Source organism: Sphaerodactylus townsendi, linkage group LG09 (genome assembly GCF_021028975.2).
Source record: "Sphaerodactylus townsendi isolate TG3544 linkage group LG09, MPM_Stown_v2.3, whole genome shotgun sequence".
Lineage (NCBI taxonomy): Eukaryota > Metazoa > Chordata > Lepidosauria > Squamata > Sphaerodactylidae > Sphaerodactylus > Sphaerodactylus townsendi.
The window spans coordinates 22,972,953-22,998,980 of NC_059433.1; the positions used below are offsets into that span (position 1 = coordinate 22,972,953).

The 26,028-nt window shown below is 44.4% G+C and overlaps 1 protein-coding gene across 1 annotated transcript in view; it reads right to left on the minus strand.

The window, feature by feature from the left end:
* Positions 1-254: 254 nt before the first annotated feature.
* Positions 255-26,028, minus strand: part of LOC125439340 (serine/threonine-protein kinase RIO1-like) — a 30,323-nt gene continuing 4,549 nt past the window's right edge. Inside the window, exons 2-14 of the mRNA XM_048508402.1 lie at positions 20,186-20,228; positions 18,232-18,324; positions 17,421-17,533; positions 17,201-17,281; positions 16,513-16,599; positions 13,328-13,465; positions 11,857-11,960; positions 10,904-11,010; positions 10,028-10,093; positions 8,767-8,886; positions 8,279-8,332; positions 2,478-2,624; positions 255-1,015 (exon numbers count right to left, since the gene is read on the minus strand). Coding sequence (XP_048364359.1) covers positions 905-1,015; positions 2,478-2,624; positions 8,279-8,332; positions 8,767-8,886; positions 10,028-10,093; positions 10,904-11,010; positions 11,857-11,960; positions 13,328-13,465; positions 16,513-16,599; positions 17,201-17,281; positions 17,421-17,533; positions 18,232-18,324; positions 20,186-20,228 — 1,264 coding nt within the window. The 3' untranslated portion in view covers positions 255-904. The remainder of the gene's footprint in view (positions 1,016-2,477; positions 2,625-8,278; positions 8,333-8,766; positions 8,887-10,027; positions 10,094-10,903; positions 11,011-11,856; positions 11,961-13,327; positions 13,466-16,512; positions 16,600-17,200; positions 17,282-17,420; positions 17,534-18,231; positions 18,325-20,185; positions 20,229-26,028) is intronic.

Genomic DNA, 26,028 nt, shown 5'->3' on the forward strand with positions numbered 1-26,028 from the left:
CACATCATAGTTTTTTGTTTTGACCTGTTGATCAGCTGTGCTGTGGCGCTTCTCCACTTGCTACCCCAGATTTTATGCCAATACAAATCCCAGCTTAATTGAGATCATCATCATTGCAAGCCCCCCCCCCCCCCCGGCCCCGCAAATCCCCACCAGGGCTGAGGAAAATTATGGGAACAGCATTGTGGACAGCAAGGAATCATGGCCAGCCGGTGAGAAAATACAAATTTAAAAAGAAAAACGCAGCACATCCATGTAGTTGATAATTTAAAATGCATGAGATTAAACGATATATCCCCATACATATGTATTTACATACATATATGTAAATAATTATGTATATCTGTTGAACATGGAAGTAAAGGATTTTGGTGGACATACAGCACCATTAGAGATGTTCACAGTGCTACGTAACTAAAACACAAGTTGAATAAATTTCTCTGTACTGGCCGAAAATTCCCAGTAAAAAAATCTTTCCGTGAATATGCTGGTTGAATCCAGCAACTTTCAACAGACAGAAGGGAATTCTATGAGCAACGTGGAACTTTTATCACCTTTGTTCCTTCCAGGGAAGCTTAAAATGTATGCAAGAGATGACAGAAAAAAACGCAGTGGGCAAATTGGGGGTCTGCAGTGGGAGGGGGTAACTGGTAAAAATCATTACTCCCCTGCTTTCCATTAGTGGAAATTTGCCATTGGGTTCAACCCACTGTCAATGAGTGTTATTGACTACTACAGGCATGAACCTACGGAAGGACTGAGGGTCAACTGCCTCATGACCAGCGTGGCCGGCCCAAATGGACATTTGTGATTCCCAAGGTGAACAAGGTGAATCTTCTGCTCCCAAAATATTGTCCCGTAAAGACATGAGTGGCTAACACCGCACTAAAAAGTCAACTGGCATTTATTTGCCCTTCTTCATTTTTGCCGTCTTCTCTTTTCGTTTCTTTACATGCTTTGGGACCTTGCTTTTCCTCTTCTCTCGCTGAGCCTCTTTAGTCGCCTTTTTCCTTTCCTGGACAAGGAGAAAGAAAAAAAATAGCAAAAACAGTTAGTATCAAGTGGGGCTGAGCTACAACATCTGAGTCACGGCATGGAAGAATAAGGATGATCAGGGAAACACTGATCGTCCCAAATCTTCAAGTTAAGTCGCTCTCCCAAAGAACGATGAATAATTCAACCCCAGCTTTTCCTCATGACCCCAAGATGAAACTGCTGGTTCCTCCACTTTCTTCCCACTTTCTTACTGGAAACAGCTGTTTATTTTGTGTGTCTCTGGGTGGGCATGAGACCCAGTTCAATATCTCAGCTTACTCACAAACTCACTGTGCGAACTGAGGGCACTTTCGCACATGCAGAACAACGCACTTTCAATCCACTTTCAATGCACTTTGCAGCTGGATTTTACTGGGCGGAATAGCAAAATCCACTTGCAAACAAATGTGAAAGTGGATTGAAAGTGCACTATTCTGCAGTGCGAAAGTGCCCTTAGACAGGCACTTTATCTTTCAGCCCCGTCATACTGATCTGACTTTATACAGAATCACTGAGATAAAATACGAAATCGCTTTGAATCCTCAAGATAAGCTCAACATAAAACAGTTTTTATTTTGGTGATGAGTTATGTGAACGATGCAAATGACTCTGGTGCTAAAAGATTCAAACTGGAGGCCATTTTGTGCTTACTGGACAATATAACAATACACTCAACAGTCCTGTTTTATTTTTGATGCAACAGTTCCAATGGTGCTAGTGGGAGCACCGATAGTAATCCGTTCTGCTGAATATGAAGAATGATTATTCCTTATGCTAGATTAGGCATACTTACCATTAGTTGCAGGGATGTAGGTATAGATTTTTTTAATGGGGGGGTTCGCCCCTGGGACATGGCCACACCTTCCCAAGCCCCGCCCCCGGCCTCAGTGCTTATAAAAGCAGCTCTCCGAGGTCAGGGGTGGCAGACTCCCCTGCCATGCCCGCCATGCCCCCCCCCGCCAGCTGGGCTCCCAACTGACAGTCGGCAGTCTCTTCTGCCCTCCCCTCCAGGTAGAGGCGAAATTAGGGAAAATGGAGCCTGGTGCAAAATCTGAGTTTTGAGCCCCTGCTCCCCACATGGGCAGCCACTGTGATGCTGGAATCCACCCCAAACAGCATCACTGAACCAAACCTCATTAAACCTGTGTGGTATCATCAGGAGAGTCTCCCGAAAAATCCCTGAAATTTTGGAGCTGCTATCCTAAAAACAGCACCCCCTGCAGGCCAAAAACCAAAAAAACCCTAAAAGATACAAAAAAAACAAACTGGGGGGCGGAGCTTCGAACATGTAATGGGGGAGTTTGAACCCGAGAACCCCCCCCCCCCTTACCTACATCCTTGATTGGTTGGATGGTACCCTCGGGGGGGGGGGGGGGCTGTATCTTATTTCCCTCAGAAATGCCACTGTCTTCTAGGCAAAGCTGGAAAGACAGTTGACTAACCTTTTTATCCAAGCCTGTCTCAGCTGGCTGATCTTTAGGATGCACGGACTCCTCCTGTTCTTTACAGGCCGATTTGGAGTGGTCCGAACTACCATCATCCTCTGAATCAGATTCGGTTTCTTCTTTGTTGCCAAGCAGAGCAGGGACCTAAGATGAAACATCTCTTAAAGCTTCAACTTCAATGCCTCAAAGATGGACAGCTCTGCTGTGACTCAGATGCCGAAGGCCCCAGGTTCAATCCCTGCCGTCTCCAGTTAAAAGACTCAAACAGTGGCTGACAAGAAGGACCTGAGACCCAAGGTGGCAGCTGCTAGTCAGAGTCAACCATACTGGCCTTAAGAGACTGGGGGTCTGACTCAGAAGGCAGCTTCCTGTATATTCAAGTCTTTAGAATCCATCCGTCATGCTACAAAGATCCAATACTATCCCTTCTCTTGCTCCCACTTGAATCAAATAACATTTATCCTTCCATCACTGGTCAGCTTCCATAGCTGAGCTCCGTTGATATCATAGTCAATATTTTCTGGTGCCCTCTCCACTAACAACCCCCTCCCCCTGCTGCCCAAAGGGATCAAAAATCCATTGGGGGGGGGGGGGGCACACAGGACTCAGGTAGAAAAGTATATTTTTCTGCAAACCTAGGAAAGACCCCAAGTTTTCATTGAAAATATATGAAGATGGTGGTTTTTCAACACGTTGTGGGGCTAAGCCCTCCATATTAACAGTAACATTTGTACATCATTTGTCACCAAAAAACTATGGGTGACTTTTCAAATCAGTAAACAGCAAAAGCATGGTGCACACACACAAATAAGAAGAGGAAGAGTATGGATTTATATCCCGCCTTTCTCTCCTGTAAGGAGTCTCAAAGTGGCTTACATACCCCATTCCCTTCCTTTTCCCACAACAGGCACCTTGTGAGGTTGGGGGAGGCTGGGAGAGCTCTGAACGAACTGTGACTGGCCTACGCTCACCCAGCAGGCTTCATGTGTGGGGAAACAAATACAGTTCACCAAATTAGACTCTGCTGCTCATGTAGAGGAGTAGGGAGTCAAACCCAGTTCTCTAGAGTCCACCTCCTCTTAACCACTACACAAGGCAGAAGACGTGAGAGAGTGAGAAAACAAAATAATGTGTGTGTTGTGTGAGAAAATGGCGGTGGGTGGACCATAAAGATCACTGGGTGAAGGAATGAGAGGGAAAACATATTGTAAGGCTGGATGACTGGCGGGAGAAAGGTCAAATGGAGTGGGCAGAGCCAGTGGGCAAGCAGTAAAGAAGGTCCTTCAAGTCTATCAGAAGAAGGGGAAAGAAGCTTTAGAAGGGGCTAGGGCTGGAGGTAAGGAAATTTGCCTTCTCTCATGAGACCCCACAGGTCCCCCACTTGCAACATCTAGAGACCTTTACCCCTCCTCCATCATTTATGCTACTATTCTCTGAACTAATCCCACATACGTTCTTTTTCTTAATGACCGGAGCATCCAGAGATACCACGAATGTAGGAATGAAACATCAGAGAACCAACACAACTAAAATGTTTACACTTCTGGACCACTCTGATAGCCACTACCTCAGACTACACAGAGAAGCCACTGAAATCCACAAGCACATGGACAATTTCAACAGAAAGGAGGAAACTGTGGGCGTTTCCCCACTCTCGAGGATCCCCCCTATGCCGAATGCCCGGGCATCCCCACGACCCCACGCTCTGTGCGGGGTCATCAAAAGGCACCATTTACAAGAGCGCCAGGGATGCTGTGCGCTGAGGGTGCGCGAGAGGGGCAGCATCGGGGCGGCTGCACTGTCGCCGCCCCTGTCATGGGGAGTGCCCCGGGACCCCGCGGTACTTGAGGAGAGTAGTGCGGGGCTTAAGGTAAGTGGGGAAAGGCCCTATGAAAATGAACAACATTTGGCTACCGGTACTTAGAAACACTAGAACCAAGACAATGGTTTGTGAACACCACCCAGACATAGGATGCCTCCCTGCAGGAAGCAATTAAATGGATTAAATTCCCAGGCAACTGCTATGCAGATGTCCTTGCTAATTAATTATGCAACTTCAGTGTTGCATACATATGCTAAAATGGGTGGATTCCACTTAATGCACATTACACTTGCAAACTGCACCTTGAACACTTTTAAAAATTGCTAATGGTTCTTTCTCCCACCCTGGACATTCCACAGGTATAAACACTCCACTTGCTTGACTACCATCAGATCCTCTGAAGGTGCCAGCCACAGATGCAGGCGAAACGTCAGGAGAAAATGCTACTGGAACACGGCCATGCAACCTGGAAAACCCACAACACCCTAGTGATTCTGGCCGTGATTCGACAATACAATGTTTACATTGTTTCAACATGGTGGGCTGGACCCAACAACTCCGTTCTGCCTAGCTGAATACACCACCGTAGGCTTCTCTCTGACACAGCAGGATCACACACTGCTTGGTAGAAGGGAGCTACTGGACCCAATCCAAAACTTTTCTGTAAAGCCAGTTAACCGATTCAGCTGTTACTCATCAAGCAATAAGCAGGAATGTGCAGCCAACCTTTTGTCTTCGGTTGCTATGTGCCGCAAACTCTTAGAAGAAGAATGAGAAAAGCCAAACATGTTTCAGTCTGACAACAATGCAAGTGAAGGTTAGAAGCTTTAAGAATGGAAAAGGCTGTTATGAAAAGAGGAAGAAGGCTTACTGGGACTCTTGAGGCCTCCATAATTCTCCACACAATCTTTTCCCTCCTTCCTTAAGCCCTATCATTTTCCCCCCTTTTCTCTCCCTTCAGTTAGCTATGAAAAATAGGGTACACAGCGATAAGTTCATTGACATCAATGAGTTTAAAAGGTCAAAAAAAATTAGCAATCGAGAGAGAGAGAAATACTTTTTTAAGCAACTTATGTATTGCCTGTGGGAGGGAAGACAGGATGGTTTAGCCCAGTGGTGGCGAACCTTTGGCACTCCAGATGTTATGGACTACAATTCCCATCAGCCCCTTCCAGCATGGCCAATTGGCCATGCTGGAAGGGGCTGATGGGAGTTGTAGTCCATAACATCTGGAGTGCCAAAGGTTCGCCGCCACAGGTTTAGCCTGATTTTGCCAGGCTTCGGCAGCTAAGCAGGATCAGTACTTAGAACGGCCACCAAGGAAGGCTCTGCAGTGGAAGGCAATAGCAAACCACCTCTGCTTCTCACATCATGAAAGCCTCTTGCTGAGGGGCCGTAAGCCAGCTGTGAGTTGACGCCACTTTACATCTATACGCCTATACGCCCCATTCAAAACCGATGTCCATCAACACCTCCACCTTGCGAGCTGTACAGCAGTGATGGGTAAGCTGAATGATACCCAGCTCCAAGGGAATGCTTTCCCTTCCTGTGCCCCCGGAAGCATACGCTTTTTGATGGCCAAAGGAGGGCTCTCTCCTCTCTTTGATCCAGAACGATTGAAGTAGCAATAAAACTGCATGATAACCTGTTTCCCTGCTGTCCAGCCAACTGGAGATTAGGCAGAACAAATCAGATATGCATTTGTCAAATTTACGAAACCCTGCTGCTGCAGGTCAGGTATTCTAGAAGATTCATAAGAACATAAGAACAAGCAGCTGGATCAGACCAGAGTCCATCTAGTCCAGCTCTCTGCTACTCACAGTGGCCCACCCGGTGCCTTTGGGAGCTCACATGCAGGATGTGAAAGCAATGGCCTTCTGCGTCTGTTGCTCCCGAGCACCTGGACTGTTAAGGCATTTGCAATCTCAGATCAAAGAGGATCAAGATTGGTAGCCATAAATCAACTTCTCCTCCATAAATCTGTCTAAGCCCCCTTTAAAGCTATCCAGGTTAGTGGCCATCACCACCTCCTGTGGCAGCATATTCCAAACACCAATCGCACGTTGCATGAAGAAGTGTTTCCTTTTATTAGTCCTAATTCTTCCTCCCAGCATTTTCAATGAATGCCCCCTGGTTCTAGTATTGTGGGAAAGAGAGAAAAATTTCTCTCTGTCAACATTTTCTACCCCATGCATAATTTTATAGACTTCAATCATATCCCTCCTCAGACGTCTCCTCTCCAAACTAAAGAGTCCCAAAAGCTGCAGCCTCTTCTCATAAGGAAGGTGCTCCAGTCCCTCAATCATCCTTGTTGCCCTTCTCTGCACTTTTTCTATCTCTTCAATATCCTTTTTGAGATGTGGCGACCAGAAGTGAACACAGTACTCCAAGTGCAGTCACACCACTGCTTTATATAAGGGCATGACAATCTTTGCAGTTTTATTATCAATTCCTTTCCTAATGATCCCCAGCATAGAGTTTGCCTTTTTCACAGCTGCCATGCATTGAGTTGACATTCCCATGGAACTATCAACTAAGACGCCCAAATCCCTTTCCTGGTCTGTGACTGATAGCGCTGACCCCTGTAACGTGTATGTGAAGTTTGGACTTCAAACATCATCATGCAGAAACATGGTAACAGAAGAGCAACTTCATGGTTCATTGTGATGTCTGAAATGGCAAACCACCATTTCCAGTGGGCCAGCAAACCAGAATCTGAAACGAAGAATTGTGGGCTTGCAAACTACGTTTTGTACTGCATTCTGGTACAGTGCAATATTTCCTCTGACAAATCATAGCTACGGTCTTCGATTTGCCTCTAGAAATACTGCACCGTAGAGGAATTACACTGCTGAGAAAAAGCAAAAGCAAGCATGAAGCAGCAAAACTCTAATCCACAGTCTGCCTTTGATGGACATAAAACATGATCTGCCATAATGCCCAAATTAAAGAATATGATTCCACAACAAAGCATAATCTAACAAAGCATAACCCACAATACAATACTATCAACCACATCTTTGAATAACAAGTTCCACCCAAACACTTGCTGATTGGTTCCCCACCCTGGGACATGGACAATATATACCCCAAACATTTCCTTCTCTCTGGACACAGTGTGTAACAGACTTCCCTCTGTGATACACTTCTGAAGATGCCAGCCACAGATGCAGGCGAAACATTAGGAACAAGATTCACCAGACCATGGCCACACAGCCTAGAAAACCCACCAGAACCATATAATCTAACTGTATGCAGTATAAATACTGTTTTGTGGAAGAGGTTCCAGTCAGGGGATCCAGAACATACATTCAAGGGGCTGCTCCTGGCATATTGGCTGAGTTCACCATAGGGTCACCAGGGGATCCCTTCTTTTTGTGAAGGTATTTAGCCTCCTTAAGATCCACAACTGGAATGGTCTCCCAGAGAAGATACATAGAGTACCTTCTCTGGATGTTATGTACAGACACTTTTATGCATGTCCAGAATTTGGATATTGAACTGGATGAGCTGCTTGACAGCTGATAAAAATTGAGGGATGCTCTGCGTATTGCAGGGGTGTCCAATTCTGGCGGTTCAGATGTTCATGGACTACAATTCCCATCAGGCCCTCCAACAGGGGCTGATGGAAATTATAGTCCATGAACATCTGAAGCGCCAGAGTTGGACACCCCTGGCATATTGGTTCTGAAGCTGATTATTCTTATTTGGAACAAGGTTCAGGATTCGGATTTGAGTTGATCAGAAACAGCCGTGATGTTATAGTCTAAGTGGCAGATTTTTATGAGACAATTGGGCTTTAAAATTTTTAATATTTTTTTAAACTTGTTAGTGGCTTCATGCCTTGAAAAAGCAGGCTAGACATTTTAAAACAATTTCTCCCTAAAGGTTAAGGTTTTGTACATGCTATTATTGAAGGATGCATTCCCAGAGGCATGGAATTGAATCCCACAGATCCAAACCAGCATCATCTTACCTTTTGAACACCCGATAAATCCTTCTTTAACCCTGTAACTGTCTGGTAGAGAATCTGTGCAGAAATAAAAACAAGCAAACAAAAATCTAAATCATAAATTAAGGTGTATATAGCGTATTTTAAACATTAAATGTAATCTTCACAGCAACCCTACGAAAAAGGTATTGTTTGTTTTATGTACTTTTTTAAAAGGTTTTTCTATGCTATCCTCCCAGGCTTAAAACAACAATCCCTAGAGACAAAAAACAACAATAAAATAAACACAGCAGTAAAATGCTGAACCCTGTCATCAAGTACACTTCACAATACTGCTGAGGGTGCCAACGGCAGCGAATATCTACAGAACAGACCAACTATCTGCTTTCACTACCACCATCCTCGGTATAAAAGGATGCAACATAAATGCAACACAAACCGTATTTTTCCGTACTGCAGATCACAACTTAAACATTCTGACTTGGGTGTCAACACAATTCAAGATTCCTTACGTTATCCTGCTGCACGTTCAAGGCTGAATCTTCTTCTTTCAACTTCATCATGATGTCCACGTCCCTCTCATAATTTTTAACTTCAGTAAGTGTCCTAGGGATATAGGCTTTCTTGAACACCTGACAAGGCAAAATTAGCACAAGCCTTCCATCAGTTTATAACAATTGTTTCAGTCACAGCTTTTTTCATTTTCTTTGCTCTAGCACACAGGTGTCAAACTCGTGGCCCTCTAGATGTTATGGACTACAGTTTCCATCATCCCCTGCCAGCATGATGCTGGCAGGGGATGATGGGAACTGTAGTCCATAACATCTGGAGGGCCGCGAGTTTGACACCTATGCTCTAGCATTTAACTTGAACACATTGATTTCTACAAACACCACAGCTGATCTAAAGTTAACATACAAATATATAATTAATGTCCGTAATCTTTACAAACATTTTGGTCAGTTGTCCCTCAACAAAGAATTAATTCATGGAATTCAATGCCACAAGTGATCAATGAAGGCCAGTAATTAGAGCAGTTCTAAAAGAGACTGAAACGAATTCATGGAGAAAAGGTCTATCAACAGATATTGGTCACAAATCCACCCAAATGGACAGGGACAGAGTTCCTCTGTTGGCCAAGTCATAATTTACAAAAACATGTTCCGGTGTTCCACACCTCCCACATATGCACAGGCCCAATCAGGATCAGAATTATGGAAAATCGGAAGAACGTACTGAAGCCCATTCCACATTTTCCTGAGTTGCTCCACTGGGAAGCCTTCATGTACTAGTGGCTACCCATAACTGAACTGATGTCATTCCCATCAGAGGGCTGTCTTGGATGAACTTTTCTTATGCCCCATAGGTTAAGGTGGAAATGGAGTCCTATGAATTTTCTTGGGGGGGGGGGGGGGCTCTTTGTCTCGAGAAGGGGACCAAACTGGTTTCCCTCTTTCATGAAGAGTTGGGAGATCACAGAACCAGCACCTTCCAGATCACCTCACAGTACTAGCCAAAAAACACCTTGCCCGATTATGCACAAGATGTCAGCTGTGTGGTGAGGGCAAATGTCTGTTGCAGCAAACTTTCTTGTATGGATGTATTTTCTGGAGTCCCGCTTTCACTTTCAATTCTCTCTGCAGCAAGTGAGACCAACTACAACATTATTCGACAAGACACAATGCTATCGATGTACTGATTATTGTTTTTAAGGCCCTTTCAAAAGAGACATGGTACATTCAGAGAGGGGGAAAACCACGATCAGCAGCTTACCTCTTCATCCACATTATCTTGATTAGACCTTTCTTCCTCTGTTCTCTGGGATGCTATTTCCATTGCCTACAGGACATAATTGGAAGTCATAATAACCAATGGTATCAGATACAGAGATCTAGCTGGTCACCATTCCATGCATTTTCTCCTTCAGTGTTCACAGCAACTTGAATTTCCACTGTTGATTTAAAAGCAATCTGAAGCCTGCCACGCTTCTCTAATCACTCCTCAGAAAGTGTCTACTCCCATCATTGTTGCTACTTCCTTGGCACTGTTCTAACTCGTGGCACTGTTCTAACTCATTCATAAGGAAACATGGAAGGCTAAGCAAGTAGGGAACCAGAGAATATACATATGTTTAAGTGAAGACAAAGAGAGATGGACACAAGACACAGTGATCTCTGGCAATGGCCTGAAATTTAGTTCTTCCGTTACATAAGAACATAAGAACTTAAGAACAAGCCAGCTGGATCAGACCAGAGTCCATCTAGTCCAGCTCTCTGCTACTCGCAGTGGCCCATCAGGTGCCTTTGGGAGCTCACCTGCAGGATGTGAAAGCAATGGCCTTCTGCGGCTGTTGCTCCCGATCACCTGGTCTGTTAAGGCATTTGCAATCTCAGATCAAAGAGGATCAAGATTGGTAGCCATAAAAGTGGAAGGTAGATTTAAAAAAGAGACAGACTCAGTAAAACAGTGCAGTAAGTGACCAATTTTAGTCCTGCATGTTGAGGGATAAAGGAACTAAAAACAAATACTTATTTCCTGTACTACATGCATTTTATTTTGAGGTAACTGTATCAAAGTACAGAAAGACTCTAAACAAATGACTGTATAAATACTTGTTTTATGTAGGGAATCAAACTTTCCCAAACTCACTTTTTCCAAATAAGCATCCATGTTCTTGCTTGTAATGGACGGATCTGTCACGAAGTCAAAAAGTTCTCTCACGGTCATCACCGCAACCCTGTATTTTCGGAAAAAGTCTGCCAGGAAGATCAGAAGCAGTGGTGAGAAACTGCAATTTTAAACTACTGTCACTACCTGCAACAGACCCAGGCTGCAGGCCCATTTATGAAAACATCTAGAAGGGGAACAGAATATTTTTGTTCGGCAGAACTCAAGACGGAGCAACAGTGGCGTAGTGGTTAAGAGCAGGTGCATTCTAATCTGGAGGAACCGGGTTTCATTCCCTGCTCTGCCGCTTGAGCTGTGGAGGCTTATCTGGGGAACTAGATTAGCCTGTGCGCTCCCACAAACGCCAGCTGGGTGACCTTGAGCTAGTCACAGTTCTTCGGAGCTCTCTCAGCCCCACCTACCTCACAGGGTGTTTGTTGTGAGGGCGGAAGGGCAAGGAGATTGTAAGCCCCTTTGAGTCTCCTACAGGAGAGAAAATGGGGATATAAATCCAAACTCTTCTTCTTTTTCTTATTGAGTAATCTCCTGGATCGGCCACGATTCATCAAATGCAACTAAAATGGAACCATCATTTGAAATGGTCTGTTTTTTAATTCTGAAATTCCCTGTTCTGTATTTCAGTTCTGAAATGGAAAGTCTACCTTTGGCAGACAACAGTCCCCCTTTTTTTAAACACCAAAAAGTTGAATCATCACATTTTGTGGGAGGCTCATTTATCCTAATTGAAATCCTCAGGGCACGTCAGCTTGACGGCACCTTTAAATACTCCTGCCTCTTTAATATGCCTGATGGTGACCATTCCAAACCATCTGCCAATGTGCACCCGCATCATTCTCCACGGAAGAACCCGTGCGGAGCTCTAAACTTATTCATACGAATTATTACAGAATGAAGACAGGTTACCTCCCACTCACCATTAACATTGGCACAGTCTTTCCTCAGGAACTCCAAAGCGTGTGGGTGGTCATGCTCCACAGACTGGGACACGTCTATGATATATACCTCCCCGCTGTGATACCTGAAAAAGACAGTGGTAGAGGGGCAAAATCCACTAATTAGCATTATTTCCAAAGAACTTCGAACCTACTAACTAAAAGAACGTCCTGCCACTTGAGGTAGTAAAAATATTTAAAGGGCATTTCTATCCAGAATGGAGTTCACTAATAAATACTCCTTTTATTAGAATAGAAAAAAATATATATATTTAGAGGGCAAAAGTTTGAAATCTGCAGCTACTGCAAAACTAAAAGTCACAGTTCCACTTGTAATGCAAGTTTCAAATGTACTAGAACAGGGGACAGGTTAAGAAGGAAGATGATCAACTGTGAAAGGCCCAGATAGAAGCTGATGTATGCATTTAAGGTATTACCTTAATCTCTTACTTCCTAGTTACTCTAGTGCAGGGGTCTGCAACCTGCAACTCTCTAGATGTTCACGGACTACAAATCCCATCAGCCCCTGCCAGCATGGCCAATTGGCCATGCTGTCAGGGGCTGATGGGAATTGTAGTCCGTGAACATCTGGAGAGCCGCAGTTTGCAGACCCCTGCTCTAGTGCAATAAAAGCGACAGTGGTAAAGACATAGCCTAGATCAGCAGGTGACTTTGGAATCCACAGACAGCTAGTTCAAAAAAAATATTTTGTTTAAGAAAACAGTGAAAACTGTGGTACAAACCGTACTGCTTGCTACCTTTATGGGCTGGCCCCTTGAAGGATCGATCTTTTTGTGTCCATAGTTAACTACCTCGCGTCATCTGAAAGCCACTGACAAATATTGAAAGCTGAGAAAACCATGGATCAAATCTGCACAGAATCAGCAGCCCGACACAAGCCACCACACATTATCCTAGGCTGCCACCATCTGGCCTACCTTACAGGGCTGTTCTGAACCACGCTGAAACAATGGGAGGAAGATAGGGAAGTCCTTAATGAGTCACCTAAGCTCTGTCCTTCTCCAGTCATTTAAGCACTGGTTTTAAAGATTAATAAAAATGATGCACAAGAAGCACTTTGAACACTTGAGATGCGCTAAGTATCATCACCATAACCTCAACGCTGGCCGTAAGATGTTGATCAAGAGAACCGCCTCCTAATTCCAACGGCATGCTGCAGAAAACTAGCCCACTTTCAATAAACCCCAAAGGTGATTTTAGGAAACGGACAATAGAGGTTCATTCATCATTTGGTCGTTTTCCAAGATAAATTGAACTCGTTTATTGTTTTTGAGAACTGCACTACATGTTCGAGGATGTCTTTAGCAATGGCAGACACCCACGAACTGGCAACATCAGGAGGAGAACACCCAAGCCTGAGGGCACAGCTGTAGACGGCAACTTTTATACATTATTCAAAGAGGCACTGACATACGAAGGTTCCAAAACATACAGCATATTAAATTCGCTGAGATCTGCATGAACAAGCCTCGCGTCCTGATACATTCTTCTCATATACTGTATGACTTGCAGGTACGACTCCCGAGCTTTTGTGTCTGATAACTGGGCATTTTTCAACAAAGGGGCAGGCCTTGGATAAAAGACAAAAAAAAGAGGAGGGGAACAAAATGATTAATATTTTTTTTTTGCATGTATCATCAACTATCCTATGATGCTGCACCAGGTATGATTCAGGGCAGAGCAGTAAACAAGTCAGAACAAAATCCCCACCTAATACAAGTCAGCATTTGCCTACAAAGCAAGATTCCTACCTATTGAAAATCGAGCTAAACAAGTAAATTGTGCTTTCAGGTCAGGGGCTTACAAACTGTGTGATGGGAATGTGCTTAGAAGGGAAAGCCATTTCACCGGTTCAAGGAAACCGTGACTAAACCGTCCAAACCACTTAACTGCTGGAACTCAATTTTACTTGAAGGTCTGGTGAACGGAAGCAGTGGTGGGATTCAAACAGTGGCGTAGGGTGGGGCACGACGGGGGCATGGCCGGGCATTCCAGGGGCGGGGCATTAATAATTTCTCTGTTACTGTAAAAAACTCTTACTGTAAAAAAAAGTTCCTAATTTCCAGTTGGTATTTTTCTGTCCATAATTTAAACTCTTTATAGCAAGTCCTATCATCTACTGCCAACAGAAACAACTACTTCTCCTCTAATTGACTGCCTGTCAAATATTTAATACTTTCAAATACTTAATTTTGTTTCTAGAAATCAAAAGAAGGATACTTTCCTCAAACAAGGAACTTCACCATATTACTAAAACATGTTTTCAAAACAGCCCAACAGGGAGAATTATCCCATTTTCTACCTTCGCTAACCAGCCACATAGGAAACAACAGGAATTTATGATTTTTGGACCTAATGGCATTTCTAACGGAAAAGCAGATCCAATTAGTAACCCCCTCTCGGCCCACACAAATCATTAGTAACCCACTCTCAGGAACTGGTGAGAACCTGCTGGATCCCACCTCTGAACGGAAGTATGTATTTTCCCCCTTCTGGGGGCTTAAAGCAGCCTGCAGAAGAGCCAAATGCCCCAGGAAGGCAAATCCACCAGCACAACCCCACACCATTCCCAGCAGTGAATTCCCCCCATCCTTAGGATGGGGCTGTCAGTCACCTAATTATGCCTCATGCTATATTTCTTTCAATACTTTCTTAAGAGGCATATAAACCTAAATACCTAGAAGATGCACAAATTTGTAACAAGCAAATATGTTGTTCAGACCCAGTCAGCCAACACAGTGGATAAGCTGCTGGACTTTGGATTGAGGAAATCTGGGTTTATGGACATGAGTCATTATTTCTCAGTGGAGCCTATTTCACAGGGTCATTTTGAGAAATTGTTACTTTACTTAAAAGTAAACTTAGGCCCTTTTCGCACACGTGCGGATCCAAGCCTCCGCTGGCATAATTTATGCCAGTGGAGGCTTGGGGGCCATTCGCACGCTAGCGTGCAAGCGGCCGGCACTTCCCCCTCAGCCAGAGAGGCAGCTCCATATGGAGCTGCCTCTGGTCGCCCCCCCCCCTCCAGGGGTTGGAGGGCAACGTGGGCGGGTCTCTGCAGCCCTCCATAGCGACGAAGGACAGGTGAGTGGAGGAGAGGGGGAAAGCAGTGTCTTCTCACTGGTGCTGTTCGCACTGCGCCGACGGGAAGACGGTGCTTTAGAAAAACCTCACTAGTTTTGAGAGGTTAATAGGAGCGGCTTCACGCTGCTCCCAGGCTGGATGGCGCTGCTGTCCTGTGCGAACAGCCGCCCAGGGACGGCGTTTTTGCCATCCCTGGGCCGCTGTAAATAGCCCATGCGGAAAGGGCCTTACATAAGTAAGTTTATTACAGTCATTGACCAGCCATCATAAGGATAAAATAGGCAAACATACAAAATAGAAAATACATAGTTAAGTTAAAATCTGTGCTGAATTAAAATAATCACTAATTAAAAAAATTAGAATCCTCATAAAAATACACCATGCAAACTTGGCCATATTTAGAGTTATCCTGTCTTCAGATCCAGTTGTTAAAATAGAAATAATGGTTTTTCTATCTCTACCCGGGTATTTACAGAGAAGACAGTCAATCAGGAGTTTGCGGTCTTCAGTCATCTTGTTTTAAAAGTAAACTGCAGCACAGCCTAGCCTACAATTCTGCTTTATGACGACATAAATAGACAACAATAAAAAAACTATCAACAATTAAAAACACATATAACTCATATAATTTTGAAACATAATTTTGTAGCCCAGTTATAGTCATTTTGAATTTTCAGAGGCGCATCATACTGCGCCATGGAGAGAGACACATCTTACTGTGGCATGCCTCTGAAGATGCCAGCCGTAGATGCGGGTGAAATGTTAGGAGCAAAAACTGCCAGACCACAGCCACACAGCCCAGAAAACCCACAACAGCCAGTTGCTTCCAGCTGTGAAAGTCTTTGACAATATATCTTTAAACTCCTTTCATCAGAAAGAGGTCAGCTAATGAAGTCAGATTTCCATTTAATTAGGTAGTTCCACATGAGAAACAGCCTTATTTTCTTTCAGCCAGCTGAGGTACTCAAGAGTACTACTAAATCTCATCTTGTGTAAAAACCAAGAGGGCATTCTTCTGAATGAAGAAAGCCCACAAAGTTCTTCTCCGTTCATTGTCCACAACAACCTGTGAGAAAAATTCGGCTGAGAGATGATGAAGAGGAGGAGTTTGGATTTATACCCCACCTTTCTCTCCTGTAAGAAGACTCTAGGTGGCTTACAAGCTCCTTTCTCTTCCTTTCCCCACAACAGACAGCTTGTGAGGTAGGTGGGGCTGAGAGAGTTCAGAGAGAACTGTGACTACCTAAGGTCACCCAGCAGGAATGCAGGAGTGCGGAAAACACATCTGGTTCACCAGATAAGCCTCCATCACTCAGGTGGAGGAGTGGGGTATCAAACCTGGTTCTCCAGATTAGAATCCACCTGCTCTTAACCAGTATACCACAATGGTAATTGGTCCACTTCACCCAGTGAGGATTCAAACCCAGGTCTCCTCACTGGAGTCCAACACTCTTAATGAACACCTTTGGCTTTTCTCTCCCTTTAAATAAGATCTTTAAAATGTTTATACATACAGTTTCTGCGGATACTTACATGTCATTTTTTCCAATAAAGCCCATAACAAGAACATGGCTTCTGAGCATAATGGGTTCTGGGCATGGAATCTGTGCTACATGTAACCTGAAAGAAAAACCAAAAACTTGTTATTCAACAAAATAATGCCAGGAAAAAAGTTACACATTAAACATAACTAGAGAAACTGTCTTAGAAGTAACTCATCTGGAGTTTTCCCCCTTCTTCTTGAGGAATTTCTGTAGTATGATATTTTCTCGCCTTGTTATTTTAAGAGAGGTTTAATGTATAAGAAATGGGCAGGTGGAAGTTCTCATAGCACAGAAGTAAACAGCATCATCTGGTAAATAACATTCCATTAAGAGGAAGAGCACTTTTTATCTAGGGCCCCTTCTGCACATGCAAAATAATGCGTTTTCAAACCACTTTCACAATTGTTTGCAAGTGGATTTTGCTATTCCGCACAGCCTCAAAGAGCACTGAAAGCAGTTTGAAAGTGCATTATTCTGCATGTGCGGAATGAGCATAGGATTCTGGTAACCCAAGTTTAAGCAGAGATGCCTGGTGTCTTCAGAAGAGACCAGTTAGAACACATGAACTTCCTGCAATTAGAATATATGAACTTCCAGAAAGAAATCATCAAAGAGTTGCCCACAAAACAAGATGTGGGAACAAAGTCTACAGCAAAACAAAAGAAGGAAAAGGGCACCTGGTTAAATTCCTCATTTCTTTCTCTGCCCACGTCTTGACCATTTTTCTAGGATTCCCTTTACAGTATCCATGGCGAAACCTTAAACAGCACAGAAGATACATAGAATTATTAAAGTCCAACATGGCCTTTTTGTTTCTTGCGGTAAAATTCAAAGAAGACTGAATGAGGATGTGTACAACTTGAGATTCAAAACAAGAAGCGGAATCCTCCATCTCACCTGAATTCTCCGCTCACATACTTATCCCGGTCTTTAAACATCAGAATAGAGGTTTTATATATCTTTATTGCCCTGTTTTCTCCATCTGCGGTGCTGGCATGATACACATTAGCCTAGAAAATTGCAAGGAGGAGAAACAACAACAACAAAAAAGATTACTGCAGCTACTAAAGAACTGGAATTAATATGAGAATTATCATTTGTTTTTAAGCACTGATTTTGTCAAAACCATCATTCTGTGCATGTTTAAACATGATTTGGCGGCCAAGGGGAAGCAAGAACCCGTGGGGCGGGGGGAATCTTCAGGCCGCCTTGCCAACAAGGCGGGAGACGGTGGTGGCTGCTAGGCTTGGCAGGCGAGGGGAAGGGAGGGGAGGGGAGGAGAGAAAGATGAGACAGAACGCACAAGTGGCCACAGATGGCCAAATTCACCCACAGCCAGTCCCATGCCATGGCAAAGCCAAGCAACGCCCCACATCAAGCCTCTTAAAGGGGGAAAAGGGATGGCAAAAGGAGAATGGGGCAGGGGTACAGAACCTGGTAGGCACTAGGAGCCAAGCGGAGCATTCTACAACAAAGAAGGCCCAGCGTGTGGCGGATGAATACAGAACTTCATTCTCTCAGTGAAAAAGAGTCCAGTACCTTTTGAGGACTTTGCAAAACCAACCTATGCAAGGGCATAATCTGGGTCTAGAACCACTGCACCCTAAAGTCACAGATTTTGTTCATCAAGCAAAGAACTGAACTCATAGCACCATGTTAGACAATTAATCAAACTCCACACTGCAGTCTGACTGATAGCGACACTGACCTCCTTCCCTGTGCTGATGCAGCCATTGATCTCAGATATCACACCTCTCGTTAGCATCTTGAACAGAATCATTCGGGTTCTTGGGTCCAACACCTTGAGGAGAAAAAGGCAAAAATTATGTTAAGGAGTTTCTGGAAGTATGATTAAAAAAACACTCCCAAGGTAAAAAACCAATGGAAAGGGCTATAAGCAGAACCAATTTTGCTGGGGCAAAAATCAATATAAATTCTCTCATTAAGTCCTCTCCAAACTCTACTCTTCTAGGCAATACTCTATTTGCCATACAATAATTCTCAGTTCTGGGGTTTAATTTATGCAGGGCTTCACTCGCCCTCCACATAAGAGTGAAGTCTAACACAGAGATAATAGAACGAGCTTCCATAAGCCAGAACTCTTGCCGTCAAAGCCACAGTGTTTCTGGAAAATATCTAATTTGTCAACAAATTCTAACTCAGCAACATGAATCCCTTTCATTTTGCTTAACCAGTGTAACATAATGCTTGCTTCACCCTTGGAAAAAGTGGGGTCCAGTTCAGAAGCTGCTATAAACATGTCCATTTCTCAGGTGTCAATCATTAGATTAACTTCTTTTTTAAATCCCTGGCTTGGACCAATCAAGGCAGGAAACTGACTGTCAATTTACACTGGAATACATAAATATCTACCAGGCAATCCATGGCATGTGTGCCACATGAAGACACGTGAGACCATTTTGCTTGATATGGAGTTCTCGGTTCAGTCCCGTGAGTGATGGCAGACCCGCAAAATGTGGCAGTGGAAAAGAAGGGGACAGCCATGGTTCATTCCTGTCCATGGCTCTTGGACATGCATACCAGCCAGGTGAGTTCAAGGTGAGCTGCCAAGATGCTGGCAGCACTGGTGGAATTTGGTTTTAGTCCCACATTTCTGGTCAAGTCCAGTCCCTGCCTTTTCCCTTTCCCTATTGGTCCGCAGACACAAAAACACCTGCTCAGGTGGATGCTGCTTTTTCCTCATTGCTAAGGCCAAGCATTTGCCTACCTCTAATCTAGACTAAAATGCGGTAAAGCGATTACAGTATCAGACTAGGATCTGGGAGAACCCAGTAGACACCCTGCTCTGCAACAGAAGATTGCTGTGTGACCCTGAGCCAGTCACAGACTCTCAGCCTGGCCTACTTCACAGGAGGGTCGGTGTGAGGATAAAATGGAGAAGAGAACAGTGTAAATTGCTCTGGGTCCTCACTGAGGAGAAAAGTGGGATAGAAGTGAAATAAACATATGCATACATATAAAAGATTAAGCTATTAATGGTAGCATTTCATATTTACGTCTAATCTAAGAAACGCTTCCTGGGGAATAAATCTTAATGAACTCAGAAGTAAACTGCAATTTAATATGATTATTATCCCACTGTTAAGCTCATCCTGCAAATCTCCTTTTTAAGGATGAGAGTTTATTTATATATTTATTTGTCTTCCAGGCCACCCTTCCTCAACGGGGGCTCAGGGCAGCTTATAACAAAGAATAATCATGTTATAAAACAATGTTATAAAACAAACAGCATTGTAAAAATTAATGACATCTGGTGAAATCTCATAATTTTTCATAACATATTTTGGCATCCTAAAATAAATCCACCAGTTATTATCATTCTTGCATCAATACAATCGTCATCCATCATGTTAGAGGAGAGAAAAGGGAAAGGAAGGGGTGGGGAGGCCAGTAAGGATGGAAATAATTTCTGTTCTCAACCATGGGCCTGGCAGAACAGCTCCATCTTACAGGCCCTGTGGAGCTACAATAAATCTTGCAGGGACCTGGTTTCAGGCCGGGGGCCATGGCCAAAAAGGCTCTGACCCAGGTTGGTTGTTCTAGGACCAGGAACTACCACTAGATTGTTATTGGCTAACTGCAAAGTTCCGGGGGGGGGGGGGGGCGCATTACAGTGATCTTTAACAATAAGCATTACTTACTTGTTCGACAGTTGCTCTGTCCGATTTATCTTTCACCCGGTACCTAGTGGAATCATAATGTGACAGACAAATTAGGGTGGTATTGGCATACAAATTCATCAGGACTTAAAGAAATGGTGCTGTCAGCAACAAGCATGTATTTTGCTCAGGACCACATTTATGTATTCAGTCTCAGCACTGGGCTTAACACACGCCTCAGAAATGTCTTTATCCATGTAAGACGTGCTTCATTCTTTCAAGAATTATTCCATTTTGATTCTTTTGGAAAGAAGCTTTCTATGAAGGCAGGTTAGCTCTTACAAGAAAAATGAAATCAAAGACTTGTCTAAGGAGGGACTGAGACATCATCTCTGGAACCAGCAGAAAGGAGCAGCAGTGGACAAGGCAACTGGCCAGGAAGAGCAGAGTGACCTGCTGGTGTTCATTTTGGAGGGCTTTTCTCAAAGCCACATCTTTTAAAACAGTGTATTTTTAACAGGGGTTTGCAGGGGTTTTCTCTTTTTCTCCTTGTAAGGTTGCTAAGAGCTGAGACTGTTGAGGGCTTAACAGGTTAACAGAGTGTTACTTTTGTCCTTGGGCTGCTAAAGTTATGGGGCCCTGAGAGTCATTCAGTCTTTAGTTCGTCTGAATTACGTATACCAAGCGCCGCTAATTTTTCTTCTTTAAAAAAATAAATAAATTAATTAATAAGGACATTTTTTGAGGGATAGTAGGTACAGATAGCTCAAAGGCACTGACCAAGTTTAATATCTAAATATAAACAAAAAGCAGATATGCAGGCTTCCCAGCGTTTTGCACCTCGAGTGTCACATACGACCATTCGCCACCAGCTGTCGGGTGCCCGCTGCAATGAGCTTCCTGGCATACCGCTGAACGTCCGCTCTCTTGAAGCCGCTGCGCGAGACCCGGAGAAGGGAGAGAGGCAGAGAGGGCAACAAACAGGTTTTCAGGTAATCCAGCAAGTCGGCCCCAAGGTGACATCTCTTCAGATGTCATGTTGAATGAGAGTCTGGGTGATCAGAGGGTGCCAGGCCCGCGTGGGGAAATGTTCCCTTAGATGGGACCCTTCCTTAGTTGGTGGTCAGATCCTCACATTCGAGGATACCCCTCGGGAGGTGGGGGCCCAGTGGGTGATTCGATCATCAGAATATAGAGAGTTGGTTTGTGACAGGCTGATGACCGCGATGGTGACTTTGCCTCGCCTGGTTGGGCGGTTGATGTCACGCCACGCTTCAGATAGGCTGTTAGACAGTGCTGGGTGGAGTCAGCAGTTGTGGTCCACATTGGTACCAATGACATTGGGGAAATGTAGCCTGGCGTTCTGGTAAATTTAGCCGCTAGGAAAGGTTAAAACTAGACCCCCAAGGTGGCATTCTCCCAGTCGTTGGCCTGTTCCATCGCCAAGAGAAGGAAGAAGCAAGCCGGAGATACAGGGTCTCAATGCTGGATGAGAAGGTGGTGCAAGGCAGATGGTTTCAGATTTGTCAGGAACTGGGGAACCTTTTTGGGATAAGGTATTCGTACAAAAAGGGGACGGCTTCATCTAACCAAAGAGGAACCAGGGCTGCTGGCGCCAACATTAAAAGGTGGCAGAACAGCTTTAAACTGATCCCCGGGGAAAGCCGACAGGAGCTGAGGTGACCCCGTTCGGAATACAGAGTCCATGGGATGCAGACAGAGAAGGAGGTTTTTTAAATCAACCACATACAAGTGAAGAGCACAGCAATGTGATAAGTGATAGTGTCTACAAAAGGCTAGAGGGCAAAACACATAAATCCCAGGTTAGGGGACAGAGACAGAGGCATGTACAAGCGTTCTATGCTAATAGTAGAAGCATTCGACCTAAAAATGGGGAGCTGGAGTACAGAGTTTTGAAGGAGGACATTGATATAGTGGGCATCACAGAGACATGGTGGAATGAGGAGAACAAGTGGGATGATGTTATCCAAGGTTACAGGCTCTACAGGAAGGATAGGACAGGGCTTATTAGGTGGAGTGGCCTCTACATCAAAGAGAGCATAGTGTCACATAAAATATCAATGCAGGGGGGGGGAGCTGATTCTCACAGAAGCACTGTGGATATCAATACCGGGTGAAGCATAAGCTTAACATTAGGAATATACATCGCCCCCCCCGACCAAAGCCGCTATCAAGAGATTCTGAGATGGAAAGAAGAGAGGCCAACAAAAAGCAAAAAATGCGGTAATGGGCTTACATTTTAACTATCCCCATAAACTGGAAAAATGCATGTTCAGGTCATAGTAAGGGAGAGAACATTCCTGATATGTTAAATGACTGTGGCTTAGAGCAGATGGTTGTAGAACCAACCAGGGAGAGGTGATCCTAGATCTACTCCTATGTGGGGACCCGGTGACCTGGTGCGGGAAGTCAGTGTTGTTGAGCCGAGCAGGAACAGCCACCACAATGCTGTCAGATTCAGTATCTCGCATGCTAACAAGTGACAACTACTACCGAAGTTACATTTGCCTTCAGAAAGGAAATTTCTCAAAGATGAGGGGATAAAGCAGGAAGCTGAAAGGAAAATCAAGAGAGTCAAAAAATGTTCAAGATGCTTGAGGCGTTTAAAAAAAAAAAAAAAAAAACACAGTCACAAAAGCTCAGCTGGAATGTGTTCCCGCAGGTTGAAAGGCAGCGCTTCAGTCCTCAAAGAAAGCCACCATGGTTAACAAGGGACGCTGGGAGGAAATTATTAGGAAAAGATGCCTTTAGAAAATGGAAGTCCAACTTCTTTAACTGATAAAGAATACCACCAGAGAGAACACAAAATGGTAAGCAAAAAAGAGAAGCAAGTTAGCTGTAAGGAGGCAAAAGGATTATGAGGAACACATGCCGCAAACATCAAAACCAGCAACAAACAGTTCTTCAAGCACATCAAAAAGCAGCAGCCAAAGCAAGCGGTGCCGCAGTCCGTTAGATGACAAGGAACAAAGGGTGTGCTAAAAAAGATGACAGGAGATTGCAGAAAAGCGAATGAATTTCTTTTGCATCTGTTCACCCAAGAGGAGGGTGAGGAAAATTCGCACTCCGAACCATTTTAGGAGGCTAATCCGAGGAACTAACAAAGATAGTGGTAGACAAGGAAGAAGTTCCCGCGTTATTGATAAACTGGGGTCAAGTTACCAAATCCCCGGCCCAGATTGCCAATTCAAGAGTTCTTAAAGAGCCTACATGAAATTGCTGATCTTCTCACTTTAATATGCAACTTATCCTTGAAATCAGGCTCCATCCCCTGAAGACTCGGTAAGATGGCCAATGTCACACCCTCACCTAAGAAAAGATCTAGGGGGCATCCTGAAATTACAGTCAGTCAACAAGTTGACATCTGTTCCTGGTAAAATTAGTAGAATCTGTCATTAAAGATAAAAAAATTATTAACATGAAAAGCAAGACCCGTTGAGAAAGAGTCATACGGCTTTTGCAGGCAAAACTTGCCTTACAAACTTACTAGAGTTCTTTGAGACGTAAACAGGCATGTGGATAAGGGGAACCAGGACATTGTTCACTTGATTTCCAAAGGCTTTTCCTCACCAGAGACTATTGAGAAAAAAAACTCAGCAACGAAGGAATAAGAGGAAGTCCCTATGGATTAAAAAAACTGGTTGGAGAAACAGGAAGCAGCATGCGTAAATGGGAAATTTCACAATGGAGAGATGTAGGGAGTGGTGTCCCCCAAGGATCCGTATTGGGGACCAGTGCTCTTTAACCTATTCATAAATGACCTGGAAGTAGGGTGGGTAGCTGGTGGCCAAGTTTGCAGATGATACCAAATTATGTAGGGTGGTGAACCGAAGACTGGCGCAGGAGCCCGCCGACCCGATAAACAGGGGTGAGTGGGCTAAGAAATGGCAAATGCAGTTCAATGTAGCAAAATGCAAAGCGATGCAATTTCAAGCAAAAATCCAAACTTCAATATTAAGATGCTACAGGGGTCAGTGCTATCAGTCACTGGCGAGAAAGGATTTTGGGCCGCTCTTAGTTGATAGTTCCATGAATGTCAACTCAATGTATGGCAGCTGTGAAAAAAGGCAACCTATGCTGGGGATAATTATGAATTGAGAATAAAACTGCAAAGATTGTCATGCCCTTTATATAAAAGTTGTGGTAAACGCGACTTTGAGTACTGTGTTCAGCTTGCCACATCTCAAAAAGGATATTGAAGAGATGAAAAAGTGCAGAGAAGGGCTTACGAGGATGATTGAGGGGACTGCAGCACCTTCCTGCGAGGAAAGGCTGCAGCCGCTTGGGACTCTTTTTTAGTTTGGAGAGGAGACGCCTGGGGGATATGATTGAAGTCTATAAAATTATGCATGGGGTAGAAAATGCTGACAGAGAGAATTTTTCTTTTCTCACAATACTAGAACCAGGGGCATTCATTGAAAATGCTGGGGAAGAATTAGAACTAATAAAAGTTGAAACACTTCTTCACTAACGCAGATCGGTGTTTGGAATATGCCGCCACAGGAGGTGGTGATGGCCAATTAACCCGATAGCTTAAAAGGCTTGGACAGATTTGTGGAGGAGAAGCTCCATTTACGGCTACCAATCTGACGATCCTCTTTGATCTGAGATTGCAAATGCCTTAACAGTCCAGGTGCTCGAGCAACAGCCACAGAAGGCCATTGCTTTCAATATCCGGCTACGTGAACTCCCCAAAGGCACCTTGGTAATACTCGCGAAAAGTAGCAGAGAGCTGGACTAGATGGACTCTGGTCTGATCCAGCAGGCTTGTTCTTATGTTCTTATGTTCTTATGTTCATCTCCTCTAAAAAAAGGGTGGGAGCTCCTGGTGGAGTCAGTGAGTCTTTTGGGTTCAAGTGTGTCTGGAGGAACCAGCTGTGTGGCGTAATTTCCCTAACTTTTTAAAAATAAAATAAATGAAATTAGTGTAGGACATTTTGGGGATGGTGCAGACCATCCGAGACTTTGTTAAAAGTTTAATATCTAAATATAGCAAACAAAGCAGATATGAAGGCAGGGAAGCCAGCAGGGGGGATGGGGCTTTCCCAGGTGTCACTGGGTGTGCATGTGACTAGCTCACTGTTAAGTGAGCGGTGTGCCTGGCTGGTGAGCTCCTGGCATGTACAAGGAGCGTGTCCGTTCTCTTGAAGCCAAGGTGGCAGACCTGGAGGCTGGGAGGCAGAGGCAACAAACAAGGCTTTCGGGACAGCGGCCGGATTCCCCACTCCCAAATGAGCAGCTCTCTTCAGATGTCATGGAGGAGAATGAGTCTGGGTGACAGAGGGGTGCCAGTCTGCGTTGGGGAGATGTTCCTTAGATACAGGGTTGGTTTGGTGAGGTGAATATCCTCTTCCTTTTAGGATACCTAAAGGGTGAGGGCTTAAGTGAGTGGTGGTGTCCGGAATGCGAAGTTGGTTTGTGGCAGGCTGGTGACCACTGCACCATTCGCGGGGTTAGGATGTCCATCACGATCTAGAATAGGCTGTTAGACAGTGCTGGGGTGGAGTCAGCAGTTGTGGTCCACCCAGTGGTGCCAGTGAGTAGCAGGAGGTTGGGGAAACTAAATTTAGGCTGCTGGGAAAAAGGTTAAAATCCAGGACCCCCAAAGGTGGCATTCTCCAATGCTACCTGTTCCAGGCCGAGCTAGGCAAGCTGATCCTACAGGGGTCTCAATCGTGGATGAGGAAAGGTACGTTTGGTGGGGTTTCAAGTTTGTCAGGAACACAGGGGCTTAACACAGATAAAGGCAGGCCATAGCCACCAAAAGGGACTGGGGCTTCATCTTAACCAGAGACCGGCATCAATGGTAAGGGTGGCAGACAGCACTGGCTTCCAGTCCCTAAGGGGAGGCCGTGGGAGCTGAG